The sequence below is a fragment of the Dreissena polymorpha genome, chromosome 11 (genome assembly GCF_020536995.1).
Source record: "Dreissena polymorpha isolate Duluth1 chromosome 11, UMN_Dpol_1.0, whole genome shotgun sequence".
NCBI lineage: Eukaryota > Metazoa > Mollusca > Bivalvia > Myida > Dreissenidae > Dreissena > Dreissena polymorpha.
In genome coordinates, this window is record NC_068365.1 from 26158807 (window position 1) to 26178974 (window position 20168).

The window sequence follows — 20168 nt, forward strand, 5'->3', positions numbered from 1 at the left end:
GAATTGAATACGGACTACCGGGCGCCTTCTCTGAAATTACCATTATTGGTTTTGACACTACTTTGCGTTTTTCTCATTATTTCGCACCACGCTACTCATTGTTTGGGATGAATACTTAATAATATTTCTCGGAATATCTCTGCGACTTCATTGATGCCAATCTAGTGATATCGCTTACTCGTCGTAAATCCAAGCGGCTCGATATTAGAGCGCATATTGAGTCCTGCGTAGAACGCTTCTGGAGCTTGGAGCAATAGTCGGAATTTCGACAGCAGTGGGTGATTCTCTTACTACTACCGTTATTCCATCTAGATTTACCCTGCCGGGAACGTCATTCTGGTTCCAATAAAAATATCTCGTTGAGTGACTGAGTGCGGTGGTGTAGGGAACGGAAAACATCATTTGCATAGGAGATTGTATGGATTGTGTGGCTGTGAACGGATTATACACGGTAAATGGAGTTTGGTACGGTTGGTCCCAAAATAGCACCATGTTGTTCCAGTGGTCAATAATGTACACATGACCGCAATGGTCATACAGCGTGTTTTCTCGTTCACATTCACTGGTATTTCTGATTCTGGTGTGGGATTATATGCTCTATTATTTACTCTATCGAGGTTTGTCATCGGCTCGGTGATCGATTATGAATCGACAAAACGTGTCCTATGCAAGAATAATACATAAGTTTCGTTCCACGATGGAATTACAGAATTGAGTGGAATAACATATCTCTTACACTCCGATTAAAGTCTGCCGACGACAATCACAAACTGGTTTTATAAAAGCTAGCTCATCCGAAAATCAAAACGGGACGACCGATGAAAATCATGTCATATAGGTCGAGCCATGAAATCCAAGGTCGATTCCGCTTTTACGACAACGAAGAACATTTACAGCGGGATTGGAAGCAGCACGCACGCGCCAACATCCGGCAGCCGACATTTTTGGAGGGAATTCTTCTCAAGGCTCTAGATCCAGACCGTAAGTATATTCGAATACATCAGGTCATGCAATACATGTGTGCAGTGCTATTATATGGGCTTTATGGGCGTATGATCATTCAAAAATGCTAATTCAAATTATGTTTACATTTGGGCCGTGCTCTGTGAAAAGGGGGGTAAATGCATGTGCGTATAGTGCCGTCCCAGAATAGCCTGTGTAGTTCGCACAGGCAAATCGGGGACGACAATTTCGGACTAAACTTTATTTTTGCAAAGAAGAAACTTTCTTTAAACGAGAAATGTCATAAAAGCGGAAAGTTTACATATTTCATTCACACAGTTCGTTTTAATATAAAGAGCATACACCAATAAGATTGTTTAATCAAAATCTTCCTGACCTCGTCGAGTTTCTCTCTGACATACGCCATTACACCAGGTCGCAACATTATAATATCCTGAAAATGTACTGAGCGAGATGATAATTTGGGCCCCAGGATTGTACAATTAGTATCTTGTGTGTTCATATTACCACGAAGAGGTTACACACTCGCATCTCGGTTCAGCAAGGTCTGTGGTCGCCTCAAGTGGGTTATTCATTGTGACAATATATAGGGGTCTTTTTTGGAGCAATATATATATATATATATATATATATATATATATATATATATATATATATATATATATATATATATATATATCAGGCATTTCCCCAGGATTTTGGTCAGGCACAGCGGCGACACAGCAATTAAAACACAACATATTGTTTTATTATTTATGATGTCTTAATTTATTTCATTTATGTCAAATATTATAATATTAAACAACAAGCAAAACAGCAATAGGCATTTCAACGTAAATGATTGAAAGAAACATCAACAATACATATTTTTCCATAAGTACTCAGAAATACATTGTTAAATTTAAAAAACAAATGTTGTCCGTAGCTTCTCCTGGTGCCAGACATCAACCGTTCTTCCAAAGTCCACTGCTTCAATATCTAGTTCTTTTATGCTGACCACCATCAGAGCGCTGAGGACTGCAGACTTTAGGCGAGAACAAGTGTATACCCTTTTCATTGAGCTGAAGCCCCTCTCGCAGTCTTAAATACGCACAACGTGTTAATTACTCTGACATTAGATCTTTTAAATCGTTTCGAATTAAATAGAAAGAGATATTTAAGCTAAAAAGCATATTTTGTTTGTACGTGTGTTCTTTACAGCCGAGTCAAGCATTTTCCAGCTGAAGATGTATATGTAGGGAGGAGCAGGCGAACAACTTACCTAGATTATTATGAGGGATATATATTTTGTTGTATGAGGAATTTCCTGCTTCATCAACCAGCTCAAATACTTGAAGGCTGCCAGCATGGTACTCTTCTGTAGAGGGCATAGATCTTTAAGCTGCTCAACCAGATTTCTCAGTCGGTTTACCCTCAGCTGTTTGGCCTGGGTTGGGTCATTGTCTTCTAATGGCGGCTTAGTGAGTCCCTTGTGCAAGGCACCTCTACCCACGGAGCAGTACCGACTGATAAACGCACTGGTCATCACATGTGACGAATGCACACAGAGAACGTCATACCTACGAAAGGGCGGGCTAGTTATCGAACAACTGTTTTTTATTAAAAGTCTTTTTCATGTTTTTAAAGTTACATTTATGTTGTAAGTGTCTAATCTTTATTGCAAAAACATCTATTTGATATACTGTTTCAGTGAATGATACACATTTATTATTCATTTGCGGTTTCGTTTTAAGTTCTTGTCCATACAAATTAAAAAAAAACAACATAAAGGTCAGTAGAAATATTTTTAACTCCGTCAAGCTTCTGTGACCTATGGAAAATCTTGATTCCAACTACTGTCGAACACATTGGCGTGTTGCTTGAATCGCCTGCTTTATGATCTCAGGACTACTGGCAACGTCCTGGACACTTCCACTTGAACTTATTGCACTATCTTACAAAGACGATTCATTAAAAGTCTTGACCAAGAAACAAGTAATTGCAGATTCCCCAGACACAATCACTGGTCGTTTCCTAAGTTTAATCATGTTATCATGCACAATAACTTAAGAAAAAATGGTTGCATGTATATAACGTATTCCTTAAATATCAAAGAACCTATTGAACGTGAATAATGAAAAATTTGATGCTGTTAATTTATATTCGCCATCGAGAAAATAGTGTGGACTCCATTTAATTGTAATTATAAATTCAATTAACCACTACCGCAACAAACGCCTGTCACTGTTTATTGTTAAAACACCCAATGAAATAGTTGTTAACAGTTAAACTAAAACAAACAAACAAAAAAGGATACCTTTAAATGATATTACGCAACGTGTACCGGTATACTCGATCGATATCGACCATTTCTAGTGGACAAAAATTATTGACCCCCATAGACGAACCGTAAAACGTGTACACCTCTTATATAAGTCTTTATGCCCACCACGATATTTAGCGCGTGCTTGTTTTGGTTGGTCGTTGGCATGAATGCAGACAACAAGCGCTTGTGAAATATTCAAGCGTTGCGGCGACATGATCGGAAAATCAAGCGCCGCGGCGGAAAATATTTTAAAGTCCAAGCACCGCGGGGCCGCTGTGTTAAAACCGCCTGGGGAAATGCCTGATATATATATATATATATATATATTGCACCATTAGGAAACAATGTATGCTGTTTGCCTCAAACGATGCTACCTTTGAGACCTGACATGGCGAGATCACGTAGAGGTCAGGCAGTTTTTACAAAAACATTCATTTCTTAAGACGAGAACAACAACAACACAAGCGTTATTTTTACAATGTCGTGGAAATTACAAATGTCCTACCCCCCCCTAAACAAAAGATTTTTGTACATGTCATCATGTCATATAACAAACAAGTGTACGCAAAATAATAAAACCATACCAATATTCCATGTCTAGAGAAATAGTTTACCCGAACATTTACTTATTTTTACTTAACGGCTTATGACAAAAGGCTAATAAAACAGCTAATTGTTTTTAGTCGTTAACACATTCTTTCATAATTAACTCATACGTTTTACATGTATGTGTACATGCAGATTGAATATAATAATAAGTTATCAACATTCAACTTACTAACCTAAATGCCTCAGCTCAGTCGTGTTTCTTCAGTTTAACCCACTTATGCCTAGTGAACTCTCCAATCCTTCTAAATTGGATCAATTTATTTCCAAAATGAGGGATGTCTAGTATATTTTATTTCTATATTTAGAATTTTTCTTACATAAATTCCCTTAAGCAAACAGCTCAGACCCAGATGAGACGCCGCATCATGAGGCGTCTAATCTGGGTCTACGCTGTTTGCCAATGACTTTGTTCTAGACGCTAGGCATAAATGGGTTAACATTCTCGGTGCAACTGACTATGTGACTACACATGACAACCGGTGCGTTGTTCTTTTGCTCTCTTAACTCTAAATGTCAAAGTATTGTTTCAACCACGAACTAATTATCTACTTACGTTTCCTTGTCGCTATGTAAATAAGGTCAGATGTAAATTTGACCCAGGCATCCGCGTTACTAAAGCATTACAACAGATCTTAAATCGCCGATCTATTGTTGAGATAATTGAACCTTTGATGTAGTTTACATCAACAGTACAATCGTGTTATAGATATTAACCCATTTATGGCTAGTGGACTCTCCAATCGTTCTAAATTGGATCAATTTATTTCCAAAATAAGGGATGTCTAGTATATTTATTTCTATATTTAGAATATTTCTTACAGAAATTACTTTAAGCAAACACCGCGGACCCTGATGAGACGCCGCATCATGCAAATATTTGCTCAAAGCTTCGAACCTTACAATTTTGCTACCGGAAAAAAATACAAGCCTTGGAAAACAAGTGCATTTCGCGTTGGAAAATGTATGCGGATGATTAGTTCCAAACTGGATTTTTGGGAAAATCAAGTACTATCGTATTATTTAACGGTCGTGAGAATTGAAAAAGTATGGTGTCTTTAAATTCTGCTTTAGTACCTTTACATTTCCCTAATTAAATTTTATTTTATTTAATATTTGGCACTAATGAAATCAAATCTTAGGCGTCCTTTTTACTTAATTAATCAAAGCTAGCCTTTATTTCGAGTGTCAAAACGTAAGTACTGAAGTACGAAATCTTATTAAGGGTTACCTAACTTTTAATCACGAGTGCAGTACCGTTTTCCCAAAATGATCAAATCTTGTACCAACACGGATGGAATTAATCACTTTAATTATTGGGACAAACTAATTCGTGTGGGAAGCGGACAACGACAACGAGCAAGGCATGGTATTGTTATTCGCAAGGGCGGGTTAGAAATTTAGGGTAAGGGTTAGGGTTAGGTTTAGGGGTCGGGTTTGGGTTAGGGTTAGCCTTAACCCATACCTTAACCCTAACCTGACCCCAAACCCTAAACCTAACCTTACCATAACCCAGGGTTATTCCTCTATACCATGCCTCGCTCGTTGTAATTGTCTTCCCAATTCGTGTTTCCGATTTATTGATTCGTATTCGTATTTATTTTAAATAGCTTGAATTATTGGCGCGTATATTGCAAGTCATCAATACGAATAGTCAATTTGCATTTATCGAATAGAGTCTGCCAAATTAAATTCTGGATTTTCTATTGTTGTGAATTTATATAACTGTATACCTAATTAACGGCGTTTATCGATTGATACGTGCATAAATTCTAAACAGTATAACGTATGATATTCTCATGCCTGTTCGTCTTTGCTACAATTTCATTTTTAACGGATGAACTGTGCCTAAAAATCAAGAATTATTTGATAAGTGTCAAAATGTGGGCATTGCCGGGAATGATATACCATCTAAAGCTCTTGTAAGAAGACACTGTTAAGCCTTCCACTTGATATGTACATATACATGTACATGCATCTTCAATCGTATTACTCGAAAGTACACTTACAGGCCCGCGTAAGAATTAATGTATTTTGGGCATTCATTAAACGGCTGGTCACAAAACCCGATGGACGTTGCTAAAACATACACCATTTTAGGTTAAATAAATCACCGTCAGAAATCGATTCGTGAAATGCGGATACATTACCAAACTAAAAGAGAAAACATCTGTGTTTAATTTAAGTGCATTTGCCTAGACAGACTGTATAAATTGTCAATTGTGATAATGTCTTTTTTGTGCAAATATGCCCCGGGGGTTTCTTCCAGTTAAAACAAATGCGACTCATATCCGAGGACCAGAGTAAGAATTGTTGCGTTCTGCGACAAAAATCACCGGCAATGTTGTAATTATGACGCCTTTTCGGGGTCGTTGTCCAACCCATGTTTTGACCTTTATAGTCCTTAATAAATAACCAATATTGTGTTGAATGTGTTTTTTAAGAATGATTGACTAATACATAAGACATGGTAAAATGTAAATTGGAAACTCTTAATAACCATAATAGATTTCGCTTGAACTGCATTGCAACAAATTGAAAACGTCTTCAAGACTTTAAATTTGAGGATAATGTAAACAGTGAAAAGGCATACGTAATAAGAAATTGTTCACATGCAAAAGCAAAATTAATTCATACTGTTAATAACATTGTGGTATAATTGTGGTATAAACTTTATTTTTACCCTAGAAATAGTGGTTATAACCATGCAAGTGTGAATTTCTGTGAATAATATGCACACTGTTGCATATGTAATATTTCAAATCATGTATAGTTTGTAGTGGCAACTTGTATGGCAATATATCGTATTTTGTTTAAGTCTATATTGAGTTCAATCAACAAGTGCGTCTATATGTCTATAACATTCCAGTGACGCCAAACGGTGGATTGAGCAAAAAAACATTGATAGCTCAAATTAGGCTTTTTCTCAATTGATATATTCATTGATTTCATTTCGCAGATGCTGTAAATAAATGCATCTTGTTTTTTTTTAAAAAACATTCTTTTAAAATAACTATTAAAATGAATCAAATTACTATTAATATCGTGGGCATGCTCACCAAGTATTCTACCAAATATGAAAGAAACAGCTGTTACTTTCAATCAAGCACGTTACACTGAAAGTAATGGTTTTTATTAGAGTATTGTTCGTTGGTGTGTTTTATGATACATATGGAACAATTACATTTACCAGAGACCGATTAGGGAGTTCGTCTGAAAATCCGCTGCAATGCCCAATAAAATCTTCGAAAATTCTTCGAGATTGCAAGACCGTAAATAGTCCATACGCAGATTATTTGCAGACTGTTTTATCAATAAAAGGAATATTCTAAAAGGCGTATGGACGGTGGTTAAGAGTAGCTTGTTTCAATTATCTCGAACGTTTGATGTCATTCATGTAGCACTTTATAACGTAGTTGTGATTATTGGCAACGCAAAGTGACCATAGGCACATCGAAACGAATTGATGAAATGCAATAACATTAACCTTAATTCTCAATCTACTCAAATTACTCATGGACTCATATTCCGTTATTTTGGCGCAATATTTACTAAGTGCGCATATATAAATATCGCGTTCACAGCCAGCAAAGTGACTGCTGTCTGCAAACGTCTACACATGTCAATATTTATTACAGTTGAGCACATTAAATGGATTTGTTACTTATAATGTTTCATAACCCTTTCAGCAAGTTCTCTTCGCAAGTGTATATAAACGTAAATGATTCAGTCCAAACTGGGTTATGGAGATCACGTTAACCTTATTATTCAGAGTTGCGAGGAAGTTACACTATTAAGTATAAGAAATACATCCAGGTTATGTACGGGAAGATTGCTTTAAGATACATTAAACTTAACATTGAATACGTATAACATATTTGGTTGATTAATTTATAAAGTGAAATGAGGTTATTAAAAAGAAAAATGCCAACTATTCTCATAAGAAGTCTCCCACTTTATGCTCCTGTGGAATGCCGTAAAACGGACCAATATTACAGACTTAATCTATAAACATTCGGACATGCCGATTTGTCGTTGTCTAGGGATGCAATTAATGACATACACGTGCTTTGTAAAGGCGATTTATAAACAAAATGGTCAACATTATGTATATTGGTAAATTAAAAGTCTACGTTGCATAAGGGTCGCCGTGGTGTTAAGGTCGTCGTGGTGTAATGGATAAGGTGTCCGCCTAGAGACCAGGAGGTCACGAGTAAGATCTCCACTTTAATCTCCCACAAAGACACCAAGTAGACCGACTGATTCTAAGCTCAGGAAACGGACTCGAGAGCGTTTCAATAAGCCTGAGGCTTTAGATGCAACCGAGCTAAAATAACGTTGCACTTTAAGTTTAACCAAAGATTCGTTTTTTTCTTATGGCTAAATGATTATTGACTCGACTCTTACAATTGTCGTCAATTGTAGTGGGATAATACATGTATTCATAACTGTATCCTAATAAATTATGTAAATTAGTATGTACCTTATATCCCCTAAAAATGAGTAAACAGTTATTGATTGACATCAAACATTTTTTGCCATTGCGCATGCCCTAAAATAAGAAACTTTGCTCATTATGTTGTGCATTCAAATTTCCCACTGCATACTTAGCTCAAGAAGTCCACGCAATGGAAGTCACCTACACTGAAAAGCACTTTCAATCACGATCTTATTATAGAGTTATTCGCTTCATAGTCTTACATAGATGAGCATGGAAAATACTGGCAAAATAATAGCTTATGTTAAGATATCAAATACAACGGCTCTTCGATCTGCGGATGCCATAAACTGTTCTATTCTAAACTTCTGAGACTTGGAAAATACGGTGCCAAATCGCCTATAAATAAATGTTTTCTCGTTATTTACAAAACAGTCTGCCAACAATAAACATCTGGATGCGATTTACGATTCGTTCAATTTATGAAAATTGCAGACGATTTTCTTCGGGATTGCATAAAATGTTGGACCGGAACCCATTATACAGTCCTGTGCTCAATGGATTGTTCGGCATAACATGTAACACACATGCATTATTCTTGATACAAGCTAATGCTTTCAGTGTTACGTGTCTGATATGATTGTTATTGCTGAATGCTATCTAAAATGTAGTAGCCATAAATGTTTATCACGGATGCAATATTCAAATATTTTGAATCACAGATAATTTTTATTTGAAAAAAAAACAACAACAAACGATATCAATAATTATACATATTAACAATTATTGTAATAATGCTGTTGTCAACAAAACCAACCGATATTTAAATGTGACTATAGGTTTTACGAAGCTATCCACAATGTATAACTAAAGAATTTGAATATTTCGATTGGTTATTATAAAACTTATAAAGATGTCTGTTTAATTGATTTATATCCCCGTTCCCTGTTGGTGTGTAACACTTTAAGCGTTTTATCGCCGTGCTGATTGTTCGGATGTGTATATACTTTATAAAGTTATGTAAAACTTGTAGCGTTTATCGCCTTTCTGATTGTTTGGATGTGTATATACTTTATAAAGTTATGTAACACTTGTAGCGTTCTATCGCCTTTCTGATTGTTCGGATGTGTATATACTTTACAAAGTTATGTAACATTTTTGTAGTGTTGTATCGCCTGGCTGATTGTTCGGGTGTGTATATACTTTATAACGTTTAAGCGTATTTGCAATCATTATTTGCACGTAAATGAACAGGAAACGGTATCGTCATTACTAACGTGTGTTGTTTATTTAAGTTTGAATACTGATAATTACATAAATATAATGTGAGGTGAGCAAAAATATGCATGTGTGCCTTAATAAATACATTACTTCCGAGATGCCTGATCGAAGATACGATCAATACTGTTTGTTAAATTAACCTGTAATTTAGATTTAATGAAATAAATTTACAATATTATGAACACTATGACTAAACAACTACATAAGCATCTGTAAGTAAGAGTAAAATAGCCGTCTATATGTTCCTATATGAATTTAAGTGCTCGAGGATATCATTTTTGTGAATTGCTAAAACCAGTGCACGTATCAAATAACGTTCTTTTGATTTGCAATTTGAAATTTTAGATTTAGATTTGTGATCGACTCAAATCGATTCCATGATGACATATTAGGTTCTTTAAATTTCCTCGTTGAACGTGACCGTTTGTTTCCTAATGATTGGTGTGTTCCTATTATTTTTCAAATAAAACCCCCACACATAAAAGTTTCCAATTTTAGTAAATACAGTTTTTAAGTATTCTAAATACCTGTGTGCAATACAGTTGACCACTGTAAAATAGAATTATTAAAAAGTCCTCAGTGGGAATTATTAAACGTGATCACAAATACAGACAGCAGACTATTATGTAAAACGACTCGACACAAAACGCGTTCCATCTTACTCGGTTCCTCTGCAACGTGATGTATATGTGATTGTTGGCATATTCCCTTGGGCATTTTATTCGCACAGAAAAGACATTTTCACAATTGACAATGGATTCAGTCTGTCTCGGAAATGGTGCTTAAATTACGCTGAGTCGTTTTCTGTTATTTTGGGAATGTCTCCGCATAACGTGTATCGATTTCTGACTAGTAATACCAGTCACTGATATATTGTATAAAACACTTACTGAAATAGTGTATGGCTCGACATGCGAGAAAGTGCTTGGTTTAATTGTATGTTAATATTTGTCACCGTTTAACAGTATTTAAGACATATAAAAATTATCAGTAAACGAAATATTGAGCAAGTTCTCAGCGGTTTATATGCATACTGTGCGCATTCTATACCGGTTACTTCCAATTGTCTTTGAGAAGTAGAGGGTAATGCCTGTAGAAGTGATTTGTATCTCCGATCCGAACATAATAGTTGAGGTAAGGCGAGGGTTCGAACTCACTTACTCGCAAACCGCGGATATTAACAGTTCAGGGCTCGACCACCTGAGTAAGCCGGGCCTTGCACTGAAAATTGGTGATATGGACCATGGAAACAACCATACTTACAATGATGGTAGCGGTTACGTTAATGATGCTGGTGGTATGGATTGTGTCGGTGATGACATATTTTCAAAAAATGAACTCTTTTGATTTGTGTCTCTTTACAAGATGGCTATTTTAGATCAGTATATGTAAATTGGAGCCCATTATGTTTTAACTAAGATGTCGATCAAAATTATCAGCACAATGTAGTTAATTTGATATCATTCTTTTATTAGACCAACGAGTACAAACTATTCATAGAATATCAATCAGGGATAAATAATTAATTGATTGAGCAACCCGACAACCAATGGTTGATATCTTATGAATACAATAGATCATATTGAATTAACTAATGAAAACCTACCAAGCAACAAAAAATATTGAAATGTTATTAATGATGGAGATTGTGTAATATAATAATATTTCCCCAAGGACGTGTAGATAATGACATTTCTTTGAAAGAAATAGTAAAACATTAATGTCTAGGACGTGTCATAAGTATTAAATACTGTATTGTGACGGTAAAGCATTTTTATTTTATATGTTGATACACTATGCGTATTTCATGTATAGTGACTTCTATCAGGTAGAAAAATTGTATTAAACAAGTTAAACTTACGTTTAAAGGGATCGCCAACAACGAATGACGAAAAATATAAAAGTTCTAAAATACCGTATTTTTTTACAATTATTAGTTTATACTGATTAAAATATCACGACTGGTATACAACATTACTTGAAAAAAGTTGTTAAGTTTTCATATTTTCAGTATATTCGGTAATAAAGTGTAGTGGGAACAGGTACCAGTTAACTACCAGTTAATTATAAATAACGCAAGTAGATTGATCATCATCGTCAAGTGGTAAACAGGAATGCAAATTGTGCATGCGTAGTGAATTGTTTATATTTTATTTGTAAAATGATCAATCTACTTGCGTTATTTATAGTGTGTATATCGTTATGTCACCTTTTTTCGCGACGTACTTTCGATTTCACATCGCGAAATTTAATTACCGAACACTGAAAATATGTTTTCAAGTAATGTAATATACCAGTCGTCATATTTAAATCAATATAAACTTATATTTGTAAAACAAAATACGGTATTTTAGAACTTTTCTTTTTTCGCCATTCGTGGTTGACGGTCCATTTAACAGCTTTTAAGTATAAATAATGTATTATAGATCATGGAAACATCGCTTAAAATTAGTACTTGACCGCAAAATTTGGGAAACTGTATATTCAATATTAAAACAATTGTTGCGAAATATTCAATGTAAATTAATAATATTGATGTCATGTTTTCCAGACCCGTTCCAGTACGTGGATTACGCGGTGTATTGCACGAGCCTCGCTCCTGCCACGAACATTCCAGCAGTGAACAACAACAACAAACCCCCTGTCTTTCGCAACTGCCGCAAGCTTCCATCGCCCCGGAATGGGCCCAGTCGCATTCTCTCCTCAGGTAGTGTAATAGTACAGTCTTCTTCTGATATTGCTTTTTATACCATTGGCTTTCATTAAAGTAATCAACTGCCAACTCTAAAGAAGTCTGTCCTGATCTGAAAGGATTATCTTTCGACATTTGGTTGTCGAAAGTTTGAATTCGCACCATGTCATTTTGCTAAGGTCTGAGGAACTGTAGAATGTAGAATAGCATTCATTACATTGGATGGACATCTTTTAACATTTGGAATTACTATTTGTGTTTGAATATCAACTGCACGCGATCTATTTCAATTAGCCTCAGTGTACCAATTCTCGAACGGAACCAATTCTCGAACGATTTTTATAAATTATAAAATTTACTCTTGATGGAAGCGTTGAATTTGAAATCGGGTCCTATTCTAAGTAAGTCCAATACGTTCTATTGGCAAACTTCCAACTTAACAGCCTCTTCTTCGTAAACGCAACTGCAGACGAAGATTCATTGAACCAAGTAAAATTATAATATTTGATCAGATAAATGAGTGGTTAATTCAGTTAGATCATTATAAGTCATCAAAATGTTTAGTTGTATAAGATTCTAACAATATGAGCGACGTTTTCATTCCCCTTTAAGGCTTTTTACTACCTTTCACTTTGTACAACTGTCAAAATAAGCGATTACATCCTTGACCTTGCCCTGTTTTTTATTTTTATTTTAATGGATTAGGTTGCAAACATCTAAGTTGTTTTATCGTCAACACGTACTAAAGCCAACTCGTAACTTGGTAACATTCAACCACATTTATAAAAAATCATTTTATTCATGAATATAATACACCTATTATGATTTTCTTTTTATTTCTTTTAGACAAATGACACGAAGAAAATCAAATAAATACTCAGTCTGTGCTAGAGAAGTCAAAAAAGGAAAATGTTTGTCCAAAGTATCAATTAGTATTAATCTTTCGATTAAATGAACAAAATATATTAGTAAGGATTATCCACGTCAGTTGCAATGTGAATAAATTTATTATACCAGTTTATGTGTGTGTTGCAAATGTCTGATGGCTTGCTTTAGTGAACGTTCGATAAATGGTTCCAAACGGGTTGCAAAATGTCAACAGAACCAACTTCATTTGACCAACGGTAAGGTTTAGTTATTAACGCTTGTTTCTTAGCATTTCATAGTTTCAGAAAGAGTAGTCTTTTACCTAAAATATCAGCTTAAATTAATTTTAAAAACATGAAACAGTTTGACAAATCAAACAAAATCGGCATAAAATCGTTCGAGAATTGGTGCCCTGAGGCTATGGATCGTGCGATAAATGGACCCCTGGTACGTAAAACATCATGTACTTGGAAACTGATAAAATTGGAACCCTCTTTTGTTCGGAATGCAAACTCGTTTTAAGTGTTATGATCTTTATAATTTAAAGTATCGTCCCTAAAAAAACCAAATGTGGAATAAGAAAGCGTCGCTAACATTTGCACTAAGAAAGTCGATTTTAAAATGGCGAAGTGTTTTCGTTTAAACCTTTTGTTTGTATATCAATTACATTGAAAGTGTTTGGTTTATATCGACGAGTCTATCTCCGGGGATAACCCGGAACTTGTATTTGGCATTATCACGAGAATGCTCCCAGAGGGGGTCGAACCCTATCCATTACACTATTGAAATGTGTTTTAAGACATCTTTTTCAAACACCGAAAGCATGGCAGGCCGATTGCATATTCTTGATAATTGTTTCCTAGATCAAAGCTAAAATTTACTAGTATGTATGTATCTGTAACGGAATATGTTATGGTAGACTTTCCTTAATGTATTCAGAGCACTGGACGTGAGTCTTTGAACAAATCATGCAGCCCATGATACCCGTATCAAGGGCGGCTAGTATTGGGAGAAGTGTTGTATGCATGATTTCCAGGTACTTACTCAAGATTAGAAAACAGGGCGTGCTATTCCACAGATTTCTTTTCCACAAAACATGCTAATCCGTCTGGGACAGATATGGCATTGTGTGTGAAACAAAACCGATGACTCGAGTGCATGTACAACGACCTTAGTTACGTCATATAGGGTTAGATTTGTAGTGTTTTATGTTTTATTAAGTTGAGGAATAGACTAAACTATTCAAAATTATTTTTTTTAACACTCATTGTGACAATTTAAATGGATATTATGGGCAATTTTCACTGTTTAATTGAGCTGAAAAGAATTGACATGTCAAAAGAGTTAGTTTAAATGTGGCAATTATCTGCAACTCATCTTGCTACCAGTTGTTTATAAAAAAAAAATATATTATATTCGATATTTTACATAACTCACCCAGTCCTCTAAGCCGAAATGATCCGTAAAACAAAAGTGTGTCTTTGTGTCGTATGAACGAATCTGGACTAAACTAAATTTATATTCACAGCGTACATCGAATCATTTCTGTCGTCAGTAGTCAAAACGAAATTACGCTTAATATTCAAATGCATTATTGTTCTCTTTCCGGAATATTGTTTTAGTATGATGCTGCATTAACAAATATAAGAGTATATGAAGTGAAAACACCGAAAATAAAAAAAAACGATTGCGATAGACACGTATAAACATAGCATACACTGTTAGATACCCATAATACCACTTTAAAGAATATTCCTTTTTATTTTGTCTTTAGAATAGGAATTCCGAACGTATGCCAAGGACAGTTCAATACGACATTTATGAATCGTTATTATATATGTCAAATTCAATTTATCCCAGCAATTTCTCATAATTTATTAATTGGATGTTAATCAAAGCGATGTATCATGTTAAGATTAGATACAGTCGCTGCGGGACGCTCAATACCCGTGGCGAACATTTTGCATTAAACGGACAAAAGCCCACAGGGAAGTGGCGGGCGTAGGCCGCTTATATGTGTCAGTTTTTTTACATACCTATGCACCTCGAGAGTTTTGCCTTTTGTCATCTATTTTCGCAACTATATTTCCTTCTTTTCTAAGTCATAAAAGATTTTGCAGCAATTTTATTAGTATTTCATTTAGGTACTTATGACACTTCCTTCTTCCCTTGTCCTCATTTAGAATGGTTAAAAATCGTAATTTATTTTTTCGAACACATATCATTCAAGACGGTTGCATGCCAGTAAATCAATTAGGCCGAAAGTGAAAAGTAAACACGGCCGTAGTTTTATTAATAATACAGTTAAAAAAATGTGATTAAAACACCAATCTATTTTCCATAGAAAATAGTACTTTCATTAAATGAGCAAACAACAAAGTGATGTCATTTATTTATTTTATAATAGTATATTATATAGCAATTAACTTAACTTACACTTCATTAGCGATTTAATAACTTACATTTTATGTACAAACAATAAACGTATGCGATGTATTTATTTAAGTGTTTTGAATAACAACTTGTATCACACCACATGAGGATAACAGTAATGTTGTATAGATGCTTGTAATTGAAGATTGTTTGACTTGTTTAAATAAATGTAGTTAAAAGATACATCAATTTGGCTTGTACTCTTGCAATATTTACATGTTTTAGCATTCTGTATTTAAAATATCAAATTCAAAAATAAAGTTAAAACTGTATAATTAGGTATAATTTTGTTTATCTTCATATTTTGCTATTTTCATTACAAATTCATGCGTTGGTGTTGTTTTTTGTTTCGTTTGAGATGTATTCATATTTCATCATATTGTTGATCTAGACTCATTTTAATATTTCTAAAATAGAAGCTTCTTTCCAAAACTGAACTATAGCCTCATGTGTTATAATAATTGATTGCATTTGTGAAGGAAAATAGAGAATACTAGGTTAGCGTTGAATACAGAGAAGTTTATGTTGCGAGGCTTAGAACGCCGGAAGCGCGAGCCTTGGCGAGCGCTTTCGGTGTTCGAGCCGAGCAACATAAACTTCTATGTATTCAACGCTAATCCTAGTATTCTATTTATCCCATTTGATTTTTTCAACGTGACGTTTAACATAAATAGATCTAATAACCTTAACAATAATTTTAATTCAGTCATAAAAGCGCTTAAAATCTAACAAATGTAACCATGCGTAGTGATATACATGTATTTGTTCTGGTACGCAAAATAGTCTTTAAAAAATTCACACACAAACTGTAAAACAAGTAAAAATATCACCATGTGCCTACATTCAATTTTACGCAGTATGCGAATTTTAACACATTACGACCGCGAAAAGAAGATTTTACTTTACTATTATTCATTTTATTTTCGAAAGAAAATGATCAAAATCCAATATGGCGGCGATTGCTCCTGACAAAATGCTGTCGATGTCAACATACATGTACACCATCGACGACCTAGTTCTGGCTACCATAACTTTAAATGTCGCTTTTTATGATTTTTGACTGGCGCGACTTTGTACAGGTCTGTCAATGCTAAATAAACTGTACGCTGAAGTTTCTTTAGCTATCGAAGACCTTGACAATTTTGACGAGTAAACAGACAATCGCAGCGACTGACACTTTATTTGACAAAATATACAGGGCAATACGTTTTCCGACTTCGAACGACGAATTTAAGGACACGCAGAACTTGTTTTTATAGAATGTTGTGGGTATGCCGTGTGTGATCCGATGCATCAATGGCGCCCATGTTAAAATCATTTCCCCGAGAACAGGGAACGACAAAAGTACAAACAAAAATCAAAACACGTAAGAACTGGTATCTTACCTTTAATTATCCTTTAAAATCCATCTAATAATCCATTTAACTCAATAATTGACGATTTTGCATCTAGGGTCTTTAATAATTATTTTAGCATAGTTTAATAAAGACCCTTATGCCATTATATAGAGGATATTTGTTGGATCCGGTGGATTATCGATTTTAATTCACGAGTGATCATAGAAAATAATATTTTCATGAGTGGCGCAGCCACGAGTGAAAATATATGTTTTCTATGATCACGAGTGAATTAAAGTCGATAATCCACCGAATCCAACAAATTTTCTTTTTATTTAATGCATTTTTCACAGTTTATAAACATTGTTCAAGAGTTTAACTAACGAATTTTCCTGGGATAATGACGTCATTTCGTCAAAAAAATGACGTCATTTCACAGTAAACAATGAAAATTATCGATAATTCTCACTGATAATTTTCACTGTTTGAAACAGTGAAATTATCAGTTTTAATTCACTGATATTTCTCTATAAACCACCGGAAAGCATTAAATAAATCACTTTATTCAAATGAGTTTATGAACGCGATAAACTTTCTTCTTCGTCACACGCTACGTCATGTACTCTACATTACTACTGTTCCAATGAACCGGAGCAGTTTATCTAATAATAGCCGTTGGTAAACTCGGTTGCATTTGCAGATTTCTGCATACAAACATAATTATGTTTAAACTTGCACAATGTTTTATTTATCTATGGTAAGTGCCCTTATTGTACGAGAAAATAATTTAATATATAAATACACAAAGAATGGAAAACATTCCAGTACACAACAGATAAATGAGTAGAAAATACCCGTGTACAAAATGGGACGTTCCCAATTCCAGTGTAGTGCTATTTTTACCATCTTATACTTTACACAGCTCTATGCCTAACGTGAAATAGGAAAGCAAACATAGCAGATTATTCGTGAACTGTGCGATATGTGTATGGCTTGTTGTACATTCTTAATATTTAAGTTAAATGTCAAAAGTATATGCGTTGGTTATAAACAATGCACATTACACGAAATAATGAAAATGTGATCAATTGACAATTCATCGACATACAGTACATGTAGAAAACATGTGAAATAAGTCGCGTTTATAATAAATCGTCAAAAAAATGGGGAAAATGACGCAATAAGTATGTCATTTTATGACGCCATCAATCAGCTGATTCATTATACGGATGGCGAAAAATTATGTCATATGACTAGATTAAAAGGTTGAAAGTCGTATAATTTTGAAGCTTAAGTTTTGTCGACTTTGTATCTTATGAAAAATCATTCAGTGGTAAAGTAAATATAAATAAAAAAAATACAAAACAAAAATCGTGTAATTTTATATTTTATTTCAACATTTCTTTTGGTGAATATGTCATATATATATATTTTTCTGCAAAATATGCACATTTTCTTTTAATGGGTGACCTTATAATTCGATCAATAAACCAAATAAAACAATATCGACCTAATTTTAGCGTATATCGCATGACGTCATTTAAAAAGTAGTCCGTGCACGCGACAGGTATATTCCACAGTGTTGAATACAAGCAAGTATATTCCACAACGTGTTATACCGTCAATGTCGCGATGAAAATGGGATAAAATCTACTTTTCAGCTGGTTCTTAGTGAAGAAGAAGTGTTCCTCTGTGGAAAACAATTGACACTGACAGACAAGGGTCGCTCATTAACGCACAGCGTACTATATGAGGCATACAACTTGCTTATAATGTCTGAGAATTGCATCTTAACCCTTTGGCGCTAACATACATATTACAACGCATTTGTAGTCCGATAGAAAGCTGAAGTTAGTTAAAGACCTTTTATTACTAGATTCAAGTTTTAAAGGCTTCATTTCCGACCCTTAGTTCCCGAAGAGCAGCAAACAGCATAAAACCTGAACAGACTGCGAGTTACTCGCAGGCTGGTCTGGTTTAATGCTGGTTGCAGAAGCCATTTTTACTTTGCCCTTATGAGGTAAAGGGTTAAGTGCCCAAAACATACTTGCAATATGTCCGGCAACTACTACATGTTCTAGGACAAGTATCTTGTAATGCTGAACAACATACTTGCAATATGTCCGGCAACAATTACGTGTTCTTGGACAACTATCTTGCAATGTTGAACAACATACTTGCAATATGTCCGGCAATTACTACATGTTTTAGGACAACTATCTTGTAATGCTGAACAACAAACTTGCAATATGTCCGACAGCTATACCATGTTCTATGACAACTATCTTGTAATGCTGAACAACATACTTGCAATATGTCCGGCAACAATTACGTGTTCTTGGACAACTATCTTGCAATGTTGAACAACATACTTGCAATATGTCCGGCAATTACTACATGTTCTATGACAACTATCTTGTAATGCTGAACAACATACTTGCAATATGTCCGGCAACAATTACGTGTTCTTGGACAACTATCTTGCAATGTTAAACAACATACTTGCAATATGTCCGGCAATTACTACATGTTTTAGGACAACTATCTTGTAATGCTGAACAACATACTTGCAATATGTCCGACAGCTACTACATGTTCTATGACAACTATCTTGTAATGCTGAACAACATACGTTCTAGGACAACTAACTTGTAATGCTAAACAACACACGTGCAATATGTCCGGCAACTACTATATGTTCTAGGACAACTATCTTGCAATGCTGAACAACATACTTGCAATATGTCCGGAACCTACTACATGTTCTAGGACAACCATCTTGCAATGCTGAGCAACATACTTGCAATATGTCCGGAACCTACTACATGTTCTAGAACAACCATCTTGCAATGCTGAACAACATACTTGCAATATGTCCGACAGCTACTACATGTTCTATGACAACTATCTTGTAATGCTGAACAACATACGTTCTAGGACAACTAACTTGTAATGCTAAACAACACACGTGCAATATGTCCGGCAACTACTATATGTTCTAGGACAACTATCTTGCAATGCTGAACAACATACTTGCAATATGTCCGGAACCTACTACATGTTCTAGGACAACCATCTTGCAATGCTGAGCAACATACTTGCAGTACTGGAAAATACAGTCCAGTGTCGTCCTTTTGTATAGATTCTAGACTATTGTACACATTTTGTCAGACATAAAAAACAAGTTTGTTAGAAAAAAAACATATACTGATATACCTGCTGATGCGGGAAATTAATCTCCTAATA

At 34.8% G+C, this 20168-nt stretch overlaps 1 protein-coding gene across 1 annotated transcript in view; it reads left to right on the forward strand.

The window, feature by feature from the left end:
- The first annotated feature begins 306 nt into the window (after positions 1 to 306).
- Positions 307 to 20168, forward strand: part of LOC127850712 (uncharacterized) — a 32784-nt gene continuing 12922 nt past the window's right edge. The window contains exons 1-2 of the mRNA XM_052383986.1: positions 307 to 981; positions 12145 to 12300. Of these exons, the coding sequence (XP_052239946.1) occupies positions 819 to 981; positions 12145 to 12300 (319 nt within the window). The 5' untranslated portion in view covers positions 307 to 818. The remainder of the gene's footprint in view (positions 982 to 12144; positions 12301 to 20168) is intronic.